We start from the raw sequence: 21,498 nt of genomic DNA on the forward strand, positions 1-21,498 counted from the left end.
CACTTAAAGTAGGTGATCTTCTGGAAATAAATTGGGATTATACAGTAACTGAATTTCCTGCTGCTTCATTAGCAGCAAAACTGGATGTGTGGTACTACATGAGGAGAGAAGAAAAAAATTTTGTGATATAAAACTCAAATCCCAATTCAGAGAACCTAAAGTGATTTTGGAGTTGACTTTAATCAGGTGGAAATAAAGGGAATTAGGATTAAGTGCAGTTCAATGAGTGGGATGTCAGGAGGGTCAGCACTTCTGATAAGTTGCTTTCTTAAATGTGGGGCCTCAGAGAAGGAGTCAGAGGGCTAGATTTCATGTTAAAATAACTGTGCAAATCACTCTCATGGTCACCTCATTTTCCTGGGTAACAATGTTTTATGTGTTTCCACCTATAAGAAGGAATAACATGAGGGAAAATCCTTTTAAAAGATTATGAATTGCTTAAGCAATAGAAACCTGTCTTAGGCTAAATAATGAGATGACCACACAAGTGTCTGAAATTCTCAAGCTGCAGTCCAAGTCCCAGAAATAAGTCATCAATTCACCAGTTTTCCTCTCAACACCATATCCTGAATTTGGAGATAAGGTATGAGGAGAGCAGTTAGCTACTATGTTAAAAAAAATAGAATAAGTCTGCACATTTTCCGTGCCATTTTTCAGCATCAGAGTTAGTCTTCTACGAGTTTCTTGATATGGCCAACCACTGAGATCAACGTGACCTAGTTTTCATGCCTTTTCCTTTTAGAGTCCTGTCTGATACTGAATTAGTAGGACTTCTAGTGGACTGAAGTAAGATTATAGCATTTACATTCAGATCTAAGCATTGGAGAAGGCATATAACATCAACAGTCGAAGTTTTACACAAATTGTCACTTAAAATGAGTAAATTAATCCACTTGTGATCCAGAAGGATTAGGTAATAGAATTCAAAGACAGTACGATTTTAATGTGCAATCTTATTTACATTTTCTGGTTTGGTAACCACATTTTTCACAAGAGTTAGTTCCATGCAGTGCTGAAGTGTTGATTTTGAAAGTTCTATTGGGTACAGGTGCAGTACCTTTGTTGTAAATAATCGGCTTTCATGAGCAGGCATACAAATGCCACTGGAAAGTTCTGGAGCTTGTGTTCAGCGGAGTATTTTAATTTTTAAACAGCATGAAAAGTATTGGTTTTGTAGGATTTTATGTGCTGCTTAGATACTTTTCTAGTTCTAACACAGGTAAACACGGAGTTCTAGGTTCTAATCTACTGCATTTCTCCAAGTTAGTGTCACTGCTAAAGATCTGACCCAGGTTGCTTACTCTTGCAATCTACTAATGGAAAACATTTTAAATACATACTTAATTAAACACCAGCTATCTTTACCACTTTTGTTACATGGCTGATCAAAAGTTCACCATGTCTGCATCCACAGAAAGAACCTCTCTTTTGTTTTAATGGCACTCAGCCATAAAGCAACATTGAGTTTGTTCTTCACTCACCTGAGAGCCATGGCTGAATAGGTAACTAAAATTCCAACTGAGAAACGTAGGAAACAGATTATTTGATAATTCACAGTTCATTTTTTAAGTTTGATAGATTTAAAGAAGTTAAATTTTACCACTGACTGTAACTTCTTTACGTAAAGTTTTTTTTTTAATGCATTTCTTTTTTGCAGCCACTAAACCTTATTTCCACTGCACATATATTCTGAAGGAATTGTCATGTAGTTTGCTTCATTTGCCAGTTTTTTGATGATCAGATATACTTGGGTAGGCATGGGAAGAATGTGTCGACACCATGTTTGAAAAACAAATGTTACATACTGCTCTTATATAAAAGAAAAAACACCAGAAACCCAGCCCACTAAAGTAATGTAGGGCTGTCACGCCATCTAGTGGCAGTTGTTGATCCTCATTTTAGCTTAATTCGTGTCCTAAAACGTAATTTTTAGCCTTGCTGTGCTTTAGTAGAGCTGACCTAATGCTTTAAGAGAGCATTGTTACAGTAGGGTACATGAGCAAAATAACTTTTCCATTTCTCTTCCTGTCTTGCATTGTTATTCACTGTTTGAAAATGAGTTTAATGAGTTTAAATAATATTTAAGTAGTGAAAACAACAAAAAAAATTGCTGGCTTGAAAGTGGATAACACACACTTCTTTGCTTTTTAAAACATAAATAATGAACTATATATATGTAAAGATAATTTTATTTTTTTAAAACCTTTGTGTAAGGCTGTAAAACATCTGCTGCTTTTTAAAAATTGGTGGCCAGCATGATCTCCTGGTGAATGCAGATCGTTCTGACTGAAAGGCAGCTGGGAGCCCTGCCTGCCCACTTGCAAGTTCTTTTAGCCCTTGCGGACATCTAGGACACATCTAGTGTTATCTGCCTGGGGTCTGCTGGGTACATAGTCCTCTGTGCTGGCCCCTCAAGCATGAGCAGTATCCTCCCAGACTGCTAATCTGAGTGTGCATCCAGCAGCAAGGAAGATGAGGAAGGAGAAATTCTCCAGCGTGCCTTCAAAGCTACATTGGAGTGGCTGTGTTATTTCTGTGAATTGTTCACCAGTGGGTCATTGTTTTTGCAAGGAATGAAGATTCCAAATTCCTGCTGCTCAGTTACATGTCAAGAGCTAAAAGATACAGACGTCACTCAGGCTGATCATTGCAGGTTCATAATGAGCGCCTACATGGATTTAAAAATGTCCTGTTTCTCTTTAAACCCACACAGAACTGTTTCAGCTATTGCCGTCCCCTAGTTCTCATATAGTTTCCTGATTTTCCAGGGCATCACCATTTTTTGTCCTCCCCCCTCTCTGAATTTTCCTTCAGACATCCTCACTTAGTGAACATCCTGCTTAGTCATTTATCTTTCACTGCCGGTCCTCATGTTTTCCCCACTTTTGCGGCATTGCCTGTCTGCTTACTCTTCCTGAGAACAATTATAAGCTTGTTCACAGGAAGCAACTTATGGACAGTAGTTCAGAAATCTATGTTCTCCTCAATGCAAAATCTGCAGTCTGCCCTCTCTTGGTTTCTGGTGAAAGACTGAGCCAATCAGCTTTTCCATATTTCTCGATTCTGAACCATGGATTTTCAACTTCCTGGTAAATGCATAAATGAAGCTATATATGACATGTGCAGACCTTTATTTTTGCTTAGTATAGCAAGGAGCTATTTATTATTAAGACTGCAGAAAGAAAACCTCAAGTTTCTAAAGCTGTGTACCTTCTTGTAATGAAGATGTACAAATCATTATAAATGAATTTTATCAATACTAAAATTAGCTAGGTTTGCTGCATGTTCACACCTCACCTCAATTCCATTGGAACAAGTGAGACAACTGCAGGTGAAGAAGTGAAAAGTTAAAGCGCTGGTCCCTGAGAAGAGTGGGGAGAGTGAAAAAGCATGGGAAGCATCATGGACTACAAAACATTACTGCAAGCAAATGACTCATCATCAGAGCTGCAAATATAGCTTGTGAGTAAGGCTAGCAGGCTTTCTAGGCCTTGAAAAGCTTTGAAAATAGGAAAGCACATTTTAAAGGGATTTTTTTTTTCTACGTGTCTATATAAATGAAGTTAGTAAGAAAAGATTTCTTGTATCTGCAATCTGGGTTGTTTGTAAATGCATCCATCCACGTCACTACAGGAAATTTATGTGTATGTCTGCTTCATTGTGGAATTGGAGTATGTGCATTATTGCCCTTGCCAGTATCACATTACATCTTAAAATATTTTAAAAATTAATTTGACCTCCTAGACTATGTGGGAGGGGATTAGCATTTAAGAAGGTCTCAGGGTACTTCGTATGTTTTCTTTTTTTTTTCACTTGCTTTCTCTAAATTCCAGAAAGAAAGCCAACTTCTAAAAAGATAAAGGTGTCTGACATCTGCTGGTTTTGATAATTCCATCCTGCAGTTGTGGTAATGGTTTTGCGGCTCGTAACTGCTAGAACAAATTAAAACTGCTCAGCTTGAGTAGCTAAATAAGCTTTGAGCCCACACTTCCCCGCCTCCTCATCCACATGCACAATTTCAGGCGGGCTCAGACTCACTGCTAGCCATGGATTAGAGAGGAAAGGGAGAGAGTTAGGCATAAGTTATTTACTCGGAGGTCTGCTCTGGACTTCTAGCATCTTGCCCTTGAACGTTCATGTTCCCTATTCACAAAGTAAATGTCACAAATGAAAGTGTGCTGGCTGTCCACCCAAACTGATGCTCTAATTGCTGCTTGAAGTGTATGAAAAGAGGAGGGATTTGCATTTATGCACAGGGCTTCCTCCTGCTGAGGTTAATCCAGTCTACTTGTCACTCTTTGCATGAGCTACAAATGCCTGGGTTTTAGACCAAAGTTCTTAGAGGAAGGTAATGCATTTAGTTTCAAAATAGTATATTTACTAAAAATAACAGCAGGAGTAATAAACTGGGTTGTCATTTTCAAAACTGTTTCAAAAAGTTGTTTGTAATTCATAGTTAGGGGTGACTAGAAGGCTTACTAAACTTAAAAGAAACCTCAAGCTTAGTGAGCTGTGTGGATGTCTGAATTGTAAAAGCACGGTTTATTTGTTTCAAAAAGGTGGTACTTGACCTGTCAGTTTCAGCTTAAATCAGATTTGAAATATTTTATTTTTTGTAGTATTTCCATTTAATAAAAACTGAAGTCAAAACCATTAACCTGGTTTAAAAAGCAGATATCTAATAACCAACCTAAAAGATGCATTTCTTTCTAATTTTCCTTTACATATCATATGCATAGTTTATCTTCTTTCTCTCTCACTTGTTCAGTCTTTGTGAGCAAAAAATAATGGTATTCTCCACAAAGTGAGGCAGATATATTAACAGTACTTTTCCTGAAGATCATCTATCACCAAAATGAGTGTTATTTATTTTCTCAATAGTTTTGGGAGGAATAGCCTGACTAGGAAGCAGATCCTGCTGTTCAGATTGTTGAGAAATGTTTAGCTAAGAACAAAAGGAATTTTTTTTTTAAGAGGTTTTGATTCTCATTTTTCTATGCAGAGTGTGCAAATTATATATTGAAAGTATTGCAGTATTTTTTCATATGGTGGAACGAGTCCTGTATTTCTTGGCTAGGAATGAGGCATTCATTTTGTTTGAAATGCAAGTATTGTTCTGGTTGTGGCTTTTAGAAATGTAAATGTGGAAACACAGAGGTCTTACTGTTGCCATTTATAGGTTGTCACACTATGTCATGCTGCTCTTAGAAAACCATAAACACGGGAAGGATTTTTACAGGGAATCTTTATCTGACGTATAAAGAAGAACTTGGTCATGAAAATTATTTTCATCATCAGAAAAGGCCAGCATCTTTTGCTGTCTTCATCCGGTATTTTGCTGAGGTTATACAATTTTATCTGAAGTAGTGTAGATTAAAAAAATTCTTTTGATTTATACTTGTAGCGTACAAGATATGCAGTGTGTAACTCAAATTTAAGCTCCAAAATACTTCAGCAGGATAAAAAGACCTCTAACACTGTGTCAGCCTTCTTGGGAGCAAGGGAGGACAAGAAGGTTTGTAAAAATTAACAGCAAAATGCAATTGAATAGGAAAATAATTTCTGTTAAGAACTGGGTGATAGCTCGTCTGAGTTTCTTAGGGGATCAGTTAACATGTTTATGCTTATCAGCAGGCTGTGCCAGCACAAGAGTGTCATTTTAAGATTTAATTTAGTAGTAGTCCTGCTTGGAATTAAAATGTGTTAATCATGACTGTCATACATTATGGTGGCTGTGATTGCCAATGAGGATGTCCACAAAAAAAATGCAGAGGAAACTAAATAAGTTAAAATATACAAATTGCAAGGTAACTTGGATACTTTCCATTCAGACATATTTCATGGTTTATCACTGTATCTTTTAAATACAAAACCATGTATTTTATAATAGAAGCCGTTACACCAGTGGAAGTTGTAAAGTTCCTCTAACTAACTTATTCTACAAAATATAGGAATCTTAAGAAGATCTATTAAAATGTTATTTCCTAATCATTCTTCAGTACTGACAGTATAGTTTAAAAAATAAGCAGAATCATCAAGTAGTCTTATTTCATACCATTTAGACTATAAATAGTTAAATGATGTTGGCCATTTTTACCAGAAATAGAATTTGGAAAAAAAAAAAAAAAGAAAATGAATTATAATGAATTATATTAATTATATTCTTAGAGATGTAGTATGTAACTTGACTGTTTATTTTATTTTTATTTTTATTTTTTGAATGGAGGAGAAGAGAACAAAGATGTAGAACTTTAGAACTTCATTTAGAACTTTAACTTGCTAAGCTGAGGGATTTGATCTTTATGAGAATTCACACCCGATTTATGATCATGATGCCAGTAATTTGGACCTTCTTAATATACCTGCTCTTCAAGTATAGAAGTGCAATTAATTTAAAATAATTCATCAGAGCGTGGGCACAATCAGAGGCTGTGGTTTCACTTTCAGCTTCTAGTGGTAAGTAGGTTTTAGAGTATGTGCTGATTATAGTGACGAAATTATGGAAACCAATTAAATAATTTCTGACCTTTTTATACCAAATGCTAAAAACTGTGTTTCACCTTGTATTTTTTAATTTGTAGTGTGCTCTTTTTATCTCATTACGAGGCATTCTCTGGTTGGGAATATCATCAGCCTCTTGGGATGCTGAGACTAACAGTCTTAAGGAAATTGTTCTAAATTTGATGACATAGATAAAGAATTGGCATGCTAGTAAGAAGTTTTTGTTTGCTTTTGGAGGTATGCATGTAAGAGGTGGCCTTGCCAAGCCTTGCAGAGCTTTGCCTGCAGGTCTTGGTGCAAGCAGACCCATTCCTCTGCTCTCCTAAGCCGTATCAAATGCAGCAAGAGCAGGGCACAGACATCTTCCAGATCTGGATGTAGCTGTGGTTAGAAATGTGTCCTCTCCTTCCCGCCGTCCATTAGCAACCTGCCGGGGCTGATGGAAGTGAAAGGGCCTATGCCCACAGCCTCTGGCAGGCCCAGCCATCCAAGCGGACCCTGCTTGCTGGGAGCTGGTCAGGCCTGGCTGGCACGGTGCTGAAGTACCCAAGAAGCATGAAAACCTCCCTGTTCATGAGGTCTCTGTAGGGATACTCATTCATCGTTCACCTTGGCCACACCATGCTGTCACTGGGGGGGAAGAGCATGGCCAGGTAACAACTTCAGTAGCTTGAGCACTGAGTGCATCCAGCGCATCCCATTCCTGAGGCTGTTGCACATCACGCTCAGGAAAAGCAGCCCCGCCATGAACCAGTCAGCCTCGGAGAAGTAATTGCGATAGCCGAGACTGGTTAAACTACTCCTCTGGTTAAACTGCTGCTCCTCTCTCTCTGGATGACTTAAATGCATTTATTTAAAATAGGCAGGTGATGTACCATAAAAATATGCCTTTCATCCTGCTTTGACTAGACATCTGCATATTTCTCAAGTTGAAACAAACCTTTTGATACATCAAGTTAGGAAGATGTTAATGTGAATCTAGAGGAGTGTTGTTATTTTAAGCCACCCTAACTTAAAAAGTGCGATTTTCTTTTTCATGCCATGTAGACAGAGTTGCCCTGTTCAAGCACTGCTCTTTCCATTTTACTCTCCTCAGAGAAATGGCTCTTGTCTTCTTTGCTGTCATTTTGTCCCTTGGTATTTTTACTGTTAGCTGATGTGCACAACCCCACCATCACTTATGCCTAGGAATTGCTGTAATTCTTTTCAAGCTGCATTTACTTGTTTTTCCTTGTGTGCATTTGTTTGTCACACAAAATTGTACTATGCAGCATTACAAGGTGTGGGATATCATGTAATATTGGAATACTACAGTTATTTATGTTAAATTCAACCTCATTAAGCAAGGAATAGGAATTGAAATATAATCTATATTGAGGACTAGTTATTTGAGAGTGGATTATTGAGTAGTTTGCAATTTATGTGAAACAGTACGCAGTCATTGATGACAACTGTCAGTACAAAAAGAGCCAGTTTAGCCTTATTACGAAGGGAAATAAATTTAAAGAAACATAAATTTATTGAAACCTGTGGTGCTTATTGAAGTTTAACCTTTTAACTTCATTTATTCCACTAGTCTTAGGTACAAGTAAACTAAAGTGCATCATATTGTAAAGTTACCTAAACAATTAAAAAAAAAAAGAGTGAAAGTTATATAACTGGCACAGAAACATGCCAGCTTCCATGTTTTTATGTCATCAGCTTCCCTGTGGATGTTTTTTTGTGAAATCATTTTTCCCAAATATCGGAACCAGGATGTGGCTCACGAGAACTACTGACTGATGCTTCAACATCAGTTAACTTCCCTACTAGACACCTACTATCTGCTTGTCCCCTTGTGTTTTACAAGATCTTTACATTGCACATTCACACACACTCATGCATGCTCAACTTAAGAAATGTTATTTAATAGGCAGTTTGATTTTATTCTGTGTATCCTCTCTTCTTTTTTAGCATTTCTTTTACATTAAGCTGATAAGTATATGTTCTATGGCGATTGAATGAAAAGTTTATCCTATCACATTTTGTTTTCACTCAGTTTAGTGGAATTTTCTTTTTGTATGCCTTTGGTCTCAGCTACTTGACAATAGCCTGCAAAATTATATTGTGATACCAAATTAATAAATTTTATATCTGAATGCAATAGTTACAACATACTGGTGTTTGCACATGTGTTCAGTAAGCTGATTCCAAAAACATTTGCCATACTCTTCTGCTATTGTTGTATCTTGTGTGACACATTTCCAAATGCTGATGGCACCTCCATCAAGGGCTGTCTTCAGTTGTGGCTTAGGTAAGACATGCTTGCCTAGTATTTTATTTTCTTCACATTCTTTTGGGTTGAGTTGGGCTGGGGTTTTTTGTTTGGTTGGTTTGGTTTTTTTTGTAGTTGCTTTTCTTAGTACATTACTGATGTTGTGTGCCAGTTCCTTAACTGTTAGAGAAGTTAATTGTAGCTTTGGGTAATGTGTGAAGGCATTGTTTGTACCTCCTTGTACTCAGTGTAATGTCTCTGTTGTGGATTCAAGTGACTTGAAGGCTGCATTAGTTACTGGAAACAATCAAGAGCCATTCCAGAATCTGAAATTACTGTTGAATCGAGCCACTCTAGTAATATCCTTTTTCCCCAGGCAGATCAGCTTCTTGAGAGGTTATATGTTCAAATACACTGCTCAAGGTTTTTTCTTATTTTATGTAAGACCTGGCTGTGAGATTTCTCATGTTACTGAATCCTTCTGCACAGGGAGGGCTCTAGGAAGTAATGTCTTTTGGCCCTTCCTACCATCAGGAGGTTAAGAAGCTGAAGTTAGTGCAACATTGTTAAACCATGTTACCTGCCTTTTGGTTTATTCTTTGGGTTTCATTACTTCTTTATTTTATTTGCCTTCACTATGGCTGTAGGATAGTCATGTGCCTGTAAAGCCTCTCAGATCGTATATATGGAGAAAATTGTCTTGTAACCTGTGCACTGCAGACAGTCCCCTCCCTCCTTACCAGCAAGGATAGGCAAGGAAGCATTTGATTCATTGGTGTGGCACCTTCTGAGTCCCGTCTGCTGAACTCTGGATAAATCTGACGTCTGTATTGCTGTGGATTTAGTGTGGGAATCCATAGAAGATTGTAGACTGTGAAGACGATGTATTGTGAGTTGACAGAAAGCTCGGTTAATGGGCAGAAATGCCTGCCTGTCTTCAGCACACAAAAAATTTGTATTTGTCTTCAAAAGACAAGCATCACATTGACCAATTTAAAATCTGTGGTCAGTGTTTTCAAATTAGTGCACATGCTTTGGGCTCATTGCCTATACATGCGGATATATATACTGCAGCATCTTTAAGAGAAGAAAATCAAGGAGCTGGCAAAGAAAGAGAATGCTGCAAACTTTGAGAAACAAAGTCCAATGTTGTTCCTCCATAAACCATGGTCAACAGCTCTGAATAATAAAATGAAACTAAATAGGAGACTAAATGTCAACTGTTTCTCCTAATTACAAAGAATGTAGCAAAACACCACATATGACAAAAAAAGCCTGCTGCTTAAGTTCTTGTCTTTTAGAATGTCTTAGTGACGTCTTGTGTGTGTCAGACTTAAATAATTTGCTCCTAATGTAGTGAAAAGCTATTTATATTTATTTTTCATAAAACATTTGGCAGAATTTCTTTCATATCTTGATAGGTCTTGGTAGAGCTCTTTATTGGCAAACATAGCATTAATTATGGAGAGGATGAAGATTAACAACTAAAACAAAGATTATTTTTTCTGTTGGTGAATTTTAGAATTTTTCTGATAGCCTTAAATAGTCATCTGAAACAGTGTAAGATATTTTAGAGTTGTCTTTGACATTAATATTTCACCATGTTCTGCAATCTTATGTGACACTTCATTGGCACTTACATTCACCACAATATTATTTGTACTTCCTAGTTGTTTATATATTTCCCTGCCCATGGAATATAATCTTCTTCATGTACAGTGTTCATATCCATGAAAAATCAAGAACTATAAAAATTGTCTGAAATTTACAATTTCATTGGATTCAGATACTTAAAGAATGGGAGAGGATTTAAACATTTCCACAAATATACTTAAGAGAAATACATATGCACATTAATATTTACAGCAAATAAAACTTCTTGTAAGACAGGGTTGTATCAAAGAGGCTCCTATGGTTATTCATGCAATGAACTAACAAATCATTTATGAACAAATGCACTGGCTCTAAAATTAAAATCTACTTTTATGCCTGTGTGACAATGCCTTAAAAGAAGTGTGTTTTATTATAATATTTCAGAGAAAAATCTTATGTGTTATCTGTGTGATTTTTATTAAATAGACTTGAGCCCTATGTATGCAGACTAACTCAAATATCTGAAACAGCTACTGACCTCAAGGAAGCAGCAGACCAAAGTATGAGGATTCTAATTGTCATGCATTAGTGACAATGTGAGTCATGTTGTGCAAAGTAAAGTTTTGACTTAATATGATAAAAAGTCATCTGTTTTAGCACTTGTTATAAAATTTAGGTTCTATTAAAAAAATAATTTTTTAGATATTTGTATACAATGAGAGGAAAGTAAACCTGTTGGTAAGAGAGGGGACAAGCAGTTGTTCCTCCTGCCTTAAAGGAAATCTGGAAGAGGGAAGTTGTTCCATGGCTAACAAACATGTTATTATGCATATAATATCGGTCGTGCGATTTTACATTGCATGATTGACTTGGGAGACGTTCCTGTTTTCCATTCTATAAATGTAAATAAACTTATAAATTATCTTAAAATATCTCATTTACATAAGATAACATTCTCTGAATATACATAGTAAGCCAAATGTGATGTAGTCACTAAAATTGCTTCGCTCCATAGAATGCAGTTGGTTGGCCTGTAAGGAAATTGTTGAAATTCTATTTTCATCACTCATTTACTGTTTTTCAAGGATCCTCATGTTTACAGCCTTCACTACATGCAGAGCTGTTTTTTCTTTCTTTCCCATCGTGGAATCTCACTATCAGATAGAGGGCACAAAGAAGCCTCCTCCCTTTTCTTTAGCACATTTCAAATGTCTTTTTTATTAATGCAAACTCTTCACAATTGTCATTTAGCCTTTCTTCTCCAATTGGTAAACCATCTGTATTTAAAATCTCTTTTCTAGTGTCTATTTCAAACACTTTTGTGTGGAACGTTATTAAAATTTTCATCTGATTCCAACATGAGAGGTTCATTTGACTTATTTGCAACAGGTCATGGGGAAAATGCCATTGCTAGTTATTAGCAACAATTACAACTATGCTGTGGTTTTGCTACTACTACTGCATGCATTACTAATAGTGATGATCACTGGCATTGTATTTTATAACACAGCACAGCTGACAACAGCTCAAACATGCCATTCATTCATGAAATAATGATGGGCATAGGGTTTAGGTGACCTGCATGTGGTCCTTAGCTACAGCTGACTTGATAAGTCCTGTTTACATGTATTTGTTTCTCGTCCAAGAGACCCTTAGGACTGAGTTTGTGTAGTAACTCATTTGTCAGAAGAAATTTCGCCTGGGTTGTGCCATGCGACTTCTGTCTTTCATCTCTCTCTTCTCTCTGATGACTGGTAGGCAGGGTCATGAACAGAAACAAGCTCTTGTTTCATGAAAGAAAGTGGCACAGCGTTTTTGCTTTCCAAGTGCCTGACAATTTAGGCATAGTAGAGAATAAGCTACTGTATTATCGGAAGATTTGAGAAAACACCTTATGCAAATACTTTTTCTCCAGTTCTTGAGGGAATCAGTCATTTTTGTCCTAATCTTCATAGTCAAAGCACACACTCTTAGCTCCTCATTTTCTTCTAGAGTTACAGTTACTTCTGCTTGCCAAAACGATCCTCTTCATCATCTGTTTAGTCAGATGTTTGTGACTTTTTCCTGCTAATCTCCCTGCTTTTTAGATTTCTAGATTACTGTCACACTTTGAGGTGGAATAAGAAGAGATGTTAAGTGTATTTGCTTGTACTGCCATTTGTTTATCATTTGTTTATTGTCCTAGTTTAAGGGACTGGCTATATTTCTGGGCTATGAAGTAGCACACAATCAGCCAAAAGCCCTAGAAGCTTAGAGCACACGATTAGTGTATGTGTGGTTTTAACAGAGGAAAAGTTGTAATGAGTGTGGAGTTGTGTGTGGAGGGATGGGAGGAGTTGATACATTGATTTAGTATGGTTCATATAAACCACAAAAGCTGTAGAAGCTTGTGGCATAAACGTGAAATCTGTGCCCTCACAGGTCAAGTCTTGTATGATATTTTACTGCATTGTTATGAAAAATGAGAGAAAATTACTTGTGAGTCATTATGCTGATACTTAGCTCTTGACTCAAAAGCAAAGAACATTTTGCTTTTGTGTTCCAGGGTTATCTCTCACACTTCTGCAATGAAGAGATTAGATGTGTGATAACATGAACTAACTGGCTTACTCTTCACAGTTAAAGTATTAAATTGTTTATATTTAATCACAATATTCAGCAGCATTCACAGTAGCTGCAACAAAACTTTAAATGTATCTTGGTAGACACATCCAGTGAGAGTCTCTAAATTCATTTAGCTCTGCTAAAGGTTGTGGAATAATCTACTTCATGCTCTGTGGAAGTGTTTAAGCTGGATGTCTGAAGTCTGAGCATGGCAGAAGCCATACATGCAGTGACTCAATGTGGTATTTACAATCTAAGTTGAATTATTTAGCAGTATTTCTTTTTTCGTAGCCTTTCATGTCCCCTCGGTACCCTGGAGGTCCAAGGCCACCTTTAAGAATACCCAACCAGGTAAGAATTTATCACTCCTGCACAGTCATGATCCAGGTCATGGTGCAGTACTGGGCACAGGGAGCATTGTCCTGAAGGCTGTTGATGTCTGGCACACAAAACTGCCTCAGTCCCTCTGCACTCCATTTTGTCTGACCATTAATAGACACATCGTGCCACTGCTGGCTCACATTCCCATGCTTAATTACTGTGTACACCTCAAAATTTATCGTGCCCTCAGCCTGTCTGCAAAGGGAGAACACAGAGGCCTTGTAGAGAGAGAGACATGTTAACCTCAGCCAGGTTGTGCTGCCTACCCAGGTTGAAAGCAGAGCATCTCCATTGCCTTTAAATTCTCTTAAGCTTTCCTGAACACATTATGCAGGTAACTCTTAGAATTGTTTTACTTCAATCTACACAAAATGCATCACTCCTTCCTCTTCTTTGTTGGATGTGTGAAGAGTTGCAGTAACAGTGAAGTATATTTACTTCACCATAAACAGGAGGTGATTGGTGAGAAGCAGTTATCATCAAGTGCTCTATGCCTTTTACAGGCACTCTGAAGACTTTATGGAAGCATCAGATTACCACTTTTTTCTCATCTCCACTGGAGGATATGAGTACTAGTGTAACAGGAATGAGTAATGAGCTGTTGTTCATTGGCAGAGACGTTCACTGGCCCATCTGTGAAAAGATGGTTCTGGAAGGAGATAGTATTCCTATTTTCTTTGTGCAGATAGAAGAGGATAAAGTGAACGGCAGCAGCTGAAATGTTAAGAGAGAAGGAGACGGAGCTCTAAGAAAAACTGTGTCATTTGCAAGATTGGAAAGGTTGATAGGAAAGCTAGAACATCATTTTGTGGAAACTAGACTTCCAGGACCAACTTTGTTGTCACCAGAGCTCAACTTTTGTGTATTTGTGTGTGACAGTGTCAACAAACTTGTCTTGACCATTGATGTAATATTGTTATAAAATAGAACTTCATATTTTAGTGAACTGGGGACATTTTAGCTTGCTAGATTTCTTCAGATCACCCATTGGTGATCTATAACATCTATAATCATCATCTTGCTTTTTCACAAGAGAGATGTGAGACTTAACATTGCTGATGCGGACATCAAGGGACAGTGTAAGTGCAATGAAATGCATCCAGACTACTTTGTTAAATGTTGGCAACAGCATACTGTAATGCAGTACAAAATGTCTTCCAGAGTTTTGCACCATTCAGTAATGTCCTAGCCAGGGTTACACCAGTGTTGGCTATCCATTTTTCTTTTGTTTCTGTGTTTCTGAACTGAGCAAATTTGGCAGGTAGAACCTGGGTGCGGTGAATGCTGTGAAATTGCTGCCAAATCACAGCTTTATTTCAGAAGCATTTTTGTCTGCGCAGTACAACATTTTCAGTATAGAATTGCAAGATAATGTTAGTGAATTACAGCTCTTGCGATTCATTTACAGTATGCTGCATTTATGAATTACTGTTCTTAGCACAACTGCTCTTTTTTAAGGGACCTTAAGGGCTACCTTTGAAAGTAATGAAGTACTGTAATGCAGCCTTAAGGCTGACATTTTGGTTACAAGGAGGTAGTAAACATCAGAGTTTACTCTCATGTTAAACCTCCACCATACCTATACCTCCATCCCTCAATGCAGAGCATTTTGAGGTTGTATTTTGTACAGAGAAATGTGGCACAGAACATGCATGCCCAACACTTCCAATCTTGTGTTGGAGTATGTGAGCTGGATCTGGGCTCTGTGGTGAGGAGCATTAGTAAATACTGCATGCCACAGATTACCCCCAGGATGTTTCCAGAGCTCCATTATATCCTGCAAGATCCAGTCCTGAATGAGTATTTGCTCTTGGCAATGCCCATGCTGTGCTGGCATACTCCATGTTGTTGAAGAGTCCTCTAGTGCATTGGTAAGAAATTGTAATGACCACATAAGCCAAGTATCAGGCAGATGTTGCAGCAGCTTATCCTTATTTGTCTGGTATCTTGAGCAAAAATGACCAATTCCTCCTTAACAAGAATATTTCATAGAATCATAGAATCACCAAGGTTGGAAAAGACCTACAAGATCATACAGTCCAACCGTCCACCTACCACCAATAGTTCTTACTAGGCCATGTCCCTCAACACAGTGTCTGAACGCTTCTTGAACACCTCCAGGGTCAGTGACTCCAACACCCCTTTGTGCAGCCCATGCCAGCACCTGACCACTCTTTCAGAAAACTAGTATTTCCTAACGTCCAGCCTGAATCTCTCCTGGTGCAACTTGAGGCCATTCCCTCTCATCCTATCACTAGTTACACAAGAGAAGAGACTGACCTCCAGCTCACTACAACCTCCCTTCGGGTCGTTATAGGAGGCCTCTGAGCCTCCTCTCCTCCAGACTGAACAATCCCAGCTCCCTCAGCCGCTCCTCATAAGGCTTGTGCTCCAGACCCCTCACCAGCTTTGCTGCCCATCTCTGGACATGCTCCAGGGCCTCAATGTCTTTCTTGTAGTGAGGGGCCCAAAACTGGACACAGTACCCGACGTGCAGCCTCACCAGTGCTGAGTACAGAGGGACAATTACTTCCCTAATCCTGCTAGCAACCCAATTTCTGATACAAGCCAGGATGCCATTGGCCTTGGCCACCTGGGCACAATGCTTGCTCATACTCAGCTGAGCATCGACCAGTACCCCCAAGTTTGTTTTCTCTACACAGCCTTCTAGCCACTCTGCCCCAAGCCTGTATCGTTGCCTGGGGTTGTTGCGGCCAAAGTGCAGGACCCGGCACTTGGTCTTGTTGAACCTCATCCCATTGGCTTCAGCACAGTGATCCAGCTTGTCTAGATCCTTCTGTAGGGCCTCGCTACCCCCAGGCAGATCAACAATTCCTGCCAACTTGCTGTCATCTGCAAACTTACTGAGGGTGCATTTGACACTTCCTTGTGTATTTCATGTCTTGTTCTTACATTGTCCTTAGGACAATCAAGCCACAGAAGTAAATGCAAAACTCAGTTTTAAATGGCATCACAGATCATGTGTTTATTCTGTAATATTACAGTAGAATACCTTTTCACTTGGTGTTAAAGTAAGGTAATAATGTGCATCTTAATTTTGAACTTCCTTCCTTTTTTGGAAGTAAACTATAAAATATTTACAGATATTTTATATATATTACAAAATATTACAAAATTCCCTTTTCTGTGTACCCAAAACCACCACAGTATTTTCAGATCAGCAGTAGCTTATCCATCCCCTTAATAAGCAGTTACCTATACTGCCTGAGTAGATTATTTTCTTAATGCAGGAATTATTCATTCCAGACACATTTTAATGAAAAAGTATTATTATTTTGAAATTTTAAATGGCACTTTGTGGATCAGCTGCAAAGATCCATTCATAAAAACTTTATTCTAGTTGACTAAACAGTTTTTTTTTTTAGTTACTGTAAAACAAAGGGCAGATAAAAATTGGGGGACATAAAAACATATTCGATTTGGACCAGAGATGAAAACACCACAATTTTTCTTCAGACTTGAAGAAAAATAGCTTGCTATAGGAGCAAGTGATGTGACTGTTGTTATCTCCTGTAGATGAGTAATAAGCTAGTGCTTTTCAAGGGGGAGGCAGGTAGAATGTACATCTCCCACATCTCAGCTCTGCTTTGCCTTAGCCTTTGAGTGCTGTAACCAGCTGGTGCAGTTACAGCTAACTCTCAGAGGATATCATGGTGTCCACACTGGGCCTTTTAAGAGAAGATGTTAAAATTACTGTTAAAAGGGAAAGCTGTAACAACATAAACTTAGGATAAATTGCCATGTAACCGAGAAATCGGCAACGATTTGAGGTTAAATAATAGGTGAGCTAAAGCAGAGGAAGAATTGGAGAAAAGAAGCAAATTGGATGAGGATCTGTTTTGGAGATTATTTACCATAATTCCAAAGAAGTGCAAGAGTTTGTCCATACAAATCCATAGATGGGGTTGCTGGACATTTAGGACATTTAGTTGGTCACTCAGGACATCCAGCTAGGATGTTTAAGAGCGTTAACTCTTCTGCATTACTCTTGACTCAGAAGAAACATCTAGGAATTAAAAACAAAATATTATCTGTTATCTATTTACCATACATTTCAGTGTATTATGTTCTTGTAATATGATCTCTATGCCTGCAGGCACTCGGAGGTGTCCCAGGAAGTCAGCCATTATTGCCTAGCGGGATGGACCCAACACGGCAGCAAGGTGAATGAAATAAATATTTGGATCATATAAAGTAACATCTTCTCAATCTGGCATCCTTCACTCAGTTTTTGAAAGTTTACTGCAGCTTTTCTTGTTGTTGTTAATTTAGAGAGAATCATAGAGTCATAGAATGGATTAGGTTGGAAGGGACCTTTAAGGTCACCTTGTTCCAACCACCCTGCTGTAGGCAGGAACACCTCCCACTAGAATGATTAATTAAAGTTGATTTGGAAGGTGTCTATATTTCACGTAGCTTTTTAAACTACATGATTTTATTTCCAGGGCATCCAAACATGGGTGGACCTATGCAGAGAATGACTCCTCCAAGAGGAATGGTTCCTTTAGGACCACAGGTACATTCTACAAATAGATATACACTTTTATTGACAGATCTGTATTTATATTTAATTACTTTGATTCTAGTGTTGCATAGCTTGAAGAAAGAATGTGCTGGGACTTGTTCTTATAATACCATTTAAAAATAAATTTTACCTATTTTAAAAATTAATTCTGATTTACAGCTTTATAAAATCTGAAATTCAAAAATTGTTTTTTTAAGATTTGAAATTAGAAGGAATTCCTTAACTTACTTATTTCAGGAAAGTTACATTTTTCCTGCATCCAGTGTATGTTTTAATTAAAAGGTAGGATTTGTAAAGGAGTCCAAGTGTCAAGAAAGTGTTTCCTCATTCTCTCAACCTATTATATTATGCTGTCAAGGAGGAAAAAGTTCATCTCATAATACTACTTAGTACTACAGTACTACTCAGGCAAACTGTAGCAAAAATAAAAGTGTTAAGATTTTTCTTTAACCACTCTTGAGATAGATTTTTTTTTAGTTTCAAAGAGATTTCAATGTAAAATTCAGAGTTCATGCTTCTATTTCTGCTCCTTATCAGTCAAATACATTTCTCCAGCTCCACTCCCAAGCAGTACAGCAGTCTTGGATTGCAAGAGTTTACCTTCTCCAAGGTGCTGATCTGTTCATGTTTGTATATTGATGCTTTCCTCAAAAGCGCAAAACCAGTATTTGTTTATAATAAACTAAGGTAGAAAAATGCATCAATTCTGATGTACACTTGAAACATGAATCCAAAAGGCTACTTTGCATTTTGTCAAAATTCTTGGTGAGGGAAAATTTACGTGGCTGTGTATTATACCATGTTGCCAGTATTTTGTTCTCACACTTTGCATTTTTACTTACCAATTTAGATAATCTCTCTAGTGGCTTATTTGTTCCTTGGAATTGAAACTGAATTTTAAATGATTAAATAGCTTTGCCTTTCAAATCTGTTCATAACTGCCTTTACACTTCTGGATCTTCTTGGTAGAAACCAGTTGTGTGGTTCTACACAGTGTCTGCTGTGTGACCAACTGTTATTAAATACATTTGTTGTTTCTTCAGTAGCACTGAAGTTTATTTACCACTTGTGTTTTGGAGGTAGAAAGAAAAGCTTTGCAGTGCTGCCAGATGAGATTGAGCTGATACTTTATGCAGCACCATTAGTCACGCAGCAGGCAAATCTTGTGCCAGTTTTTATAAGGATTTTTTTTCTTCATTTTTGCTGTCTCTTAAAATGCAGTGTTTTTGTAAAATTCTTCTTTCTTTTGCTAAACATCCTCTTAAAATGGGGGGAAACATAGCTTATCTACACAACTTTAAACTTGCAAATAATTTTCTTCCGTAAATGGATCATCTTTATGTATTGCTTTTAGGATCATCTCAGAATGCAGTTCTAAAACCAAACTCAATTTGTCTTTCAAACATGCTTTTAAGGTCCTCTTGCTACAGTGCTGTAAATTCAGCCTTGGTGAGGCCAGAGTGCAAGGCTCTGTGCTACCTAGCTGCAGAGACAGTTAAACCTGGGAAACACTTAATGTGTTGATACATAAATGCTTATCTCAGCATTTTGTGTTTTAAGATTCGACACTGTTCCAAACTAAATATTATGAAGCTAAAAGCAGTGTTACAAATGCTTGAATCTGTGAAAAGCTGCAAAGAATTAGGTTTAGGTTTTTTTCAAGCCTTAGCCTGCTGAATAAGGTACACAGTGCACACTATGATAGACTACTTATTCCCAGTCCCTCAAAGTTGCTGGTGAGCTTACCATGTGTCTCTCATGCATTCAAGTCAAAAATAATTAGATTATCTTAAATATTTAAAAATCTAGGCACATCTATGTCATTTCAACCACCTGATGTTAGGGAGTCCTTTTATGAACAGCCCAGATAAACAGTGGTGGTGGTGACTCTAAGTCAAAACCTGTAAGGAACAAATTAGGACAGAGAGCATAGCTGCAGCTGAAGGAATAAGTGTATTAGTAGCCTTAATGAAAGTGCTCTTATTTTAGGATGAAAGAGTACATTTGATTAGAATTAGCAGTAATTAGAGTTGGAAGTACATTTGATTAGAAGTATTCCCGTCCTCAGGATTCCATAATGATCTTTAACCCTGTCCTACACAAATGATTCCTGGAGTAAAATAGAGATGGGAGATACCTGACAGCCCAAAAAGGACGGATGGCTCAGCCCTCTACATCAAGACAGGAAAATGAAATAAAATAGATACGGATCCACTGTTTTGTTCCAGTTAGCCTGTGCTTTCTTCCACATCCTCTAGTACCATCTGATGATGTTACAGTACCAATCTGCTTTGACTACCATCAATTCCTGCCCTACAGTTCTGACAGAGGAGTTGCTCAGGCAAAATTATCTGTGGTAACTTAGGTTAAACAAGAGGTTTGAGTTAATCTGGCTGATTTTTGCTTGAGCTTGCACACCAATTGATCTGTGAGCTGCACTCAAATGTAAGAAATGAGTAGTGATTGATGTCCAGCAGCTATGGCTAATACTATCTTCAGATGGCACTGTTGGATCATAGAATAGATCTGGAAAATGGCCGCTGTTTTCAGCCTTTGAATGTATTCTTGCAAACTTCTGTGTGATACGCTTTCAGGAGTGTCTAACAGTGAGGAAAATTGTACATTTGGGGGTTTCTGTTTAGAGCAGTGGGACCTCCTCTCCTAATTCTATATCAATTCTAGATAAGTAGATCGCTCAACATATGTACAACACTGGACCAGTACTTTGAATATTATTGTTGGATTTTTCTCATGTATTCATGACATCATGTTTACATGCTTTGTGAATGAGGCTGACATAGAGAATACCCATAAGCCTACCTTATGTAGACTTTGTAGTCGTTAGTATAGTATACACCAATTAGAGCATATTATTTTTATTATTGGAAAATAGATATTATTTTTATTATTGGAAAATAGATGAGTTAGATTTTTTAAAATAAATTATTTACTTGTCTCTGCCTTCTGAAATGCAGAACCAGTATAAGTCAATAATGTTAATTTTAGAGAATATTATATTTTCCATTCCTTTGCAATATCAGAAAAAAAGTTTAAAAAAAAAGTAAGAAAAATCAACACAGACCACAGAGTGTATTATGAATATGAACTGTGTTGATAGACTGCTCTGCTTGCATTCATCTGAATTAAAATAGGTACAATTTATTTTTTCATCTAAAACAGTACAGTTGTTAAGCTTTTGTCATGTAATCAAAGCATAGCTCTGATTTCATAGCCATTAGACGATTCATTTTTTGGCATTGCTATGACATTCATTATCATATTAACTAATTTTCATCTTGCTCACATTTCAAATTGACTGATTTGAAGAGAAATGCGATGGTTATGCTGTATATTATTGAAGTGATATCATGTGGTGTAATTTCATACCAGAATTTATTGATACCCTAACAAAAGCTAATAAAAGAAATTTTATTTAAATTCTATAATGTAGAAATCTCAGAATCTAAGTCCAGGTTTCTGGTTTTGAATGAGCTTCCTTGGTTTAAAAGCTGAATACATTATAAAAGTTGTTCCTCTGACCATTGCTTTGACTTCTATATATGTAAATAATTCCTCTCGTAACGATTCACATTTTACGTATTCTTAGTATATTTCTATT

General features: G+C 37.4%; 1 protein-coding gene across 1 annotated transcript in view; it reads left to right on the forward strand.

The window, feature by feature from the left end:
• Positions 1-21,498, forward strand: part of SSBP2 (single stranded DNA binding protein 2) — a 147,299-nt gene that overhangs the window by 85,293 nt on the left and 40,508 nt on the right. Inside the window, exons 5-7 of the mRNA XM_021381525.1 lie at positions 13,244-13,303; positions 17,451-17,517; positions 17,800-17,870. Of these exons, the coding sequence (XP_021237200.1) occupies positions 13,244-13,303; positions 17,451-17,517; positions 17,800-17,870 (198 nt within the window). The remainder of the gene's footprint in view (positions 1-13,243; positions 13,304-17,450; positions 17,518-17,799; positions 17,871-21,498) is intronic.

The sequence above is a fragment of the Numida meleagris genome, chromosome Z (assembly GCF_002078875.1).
Source record: "Numida meleagris isolate 19003 breed g44 Domestic line chromosome Z, NumMel1.0, whole genome shotgun sequence".
NCBI lineage: Eukaryota > Metazoa > Chordata > Aves > Galliformes > Numididae > Numida > Numida meleagris.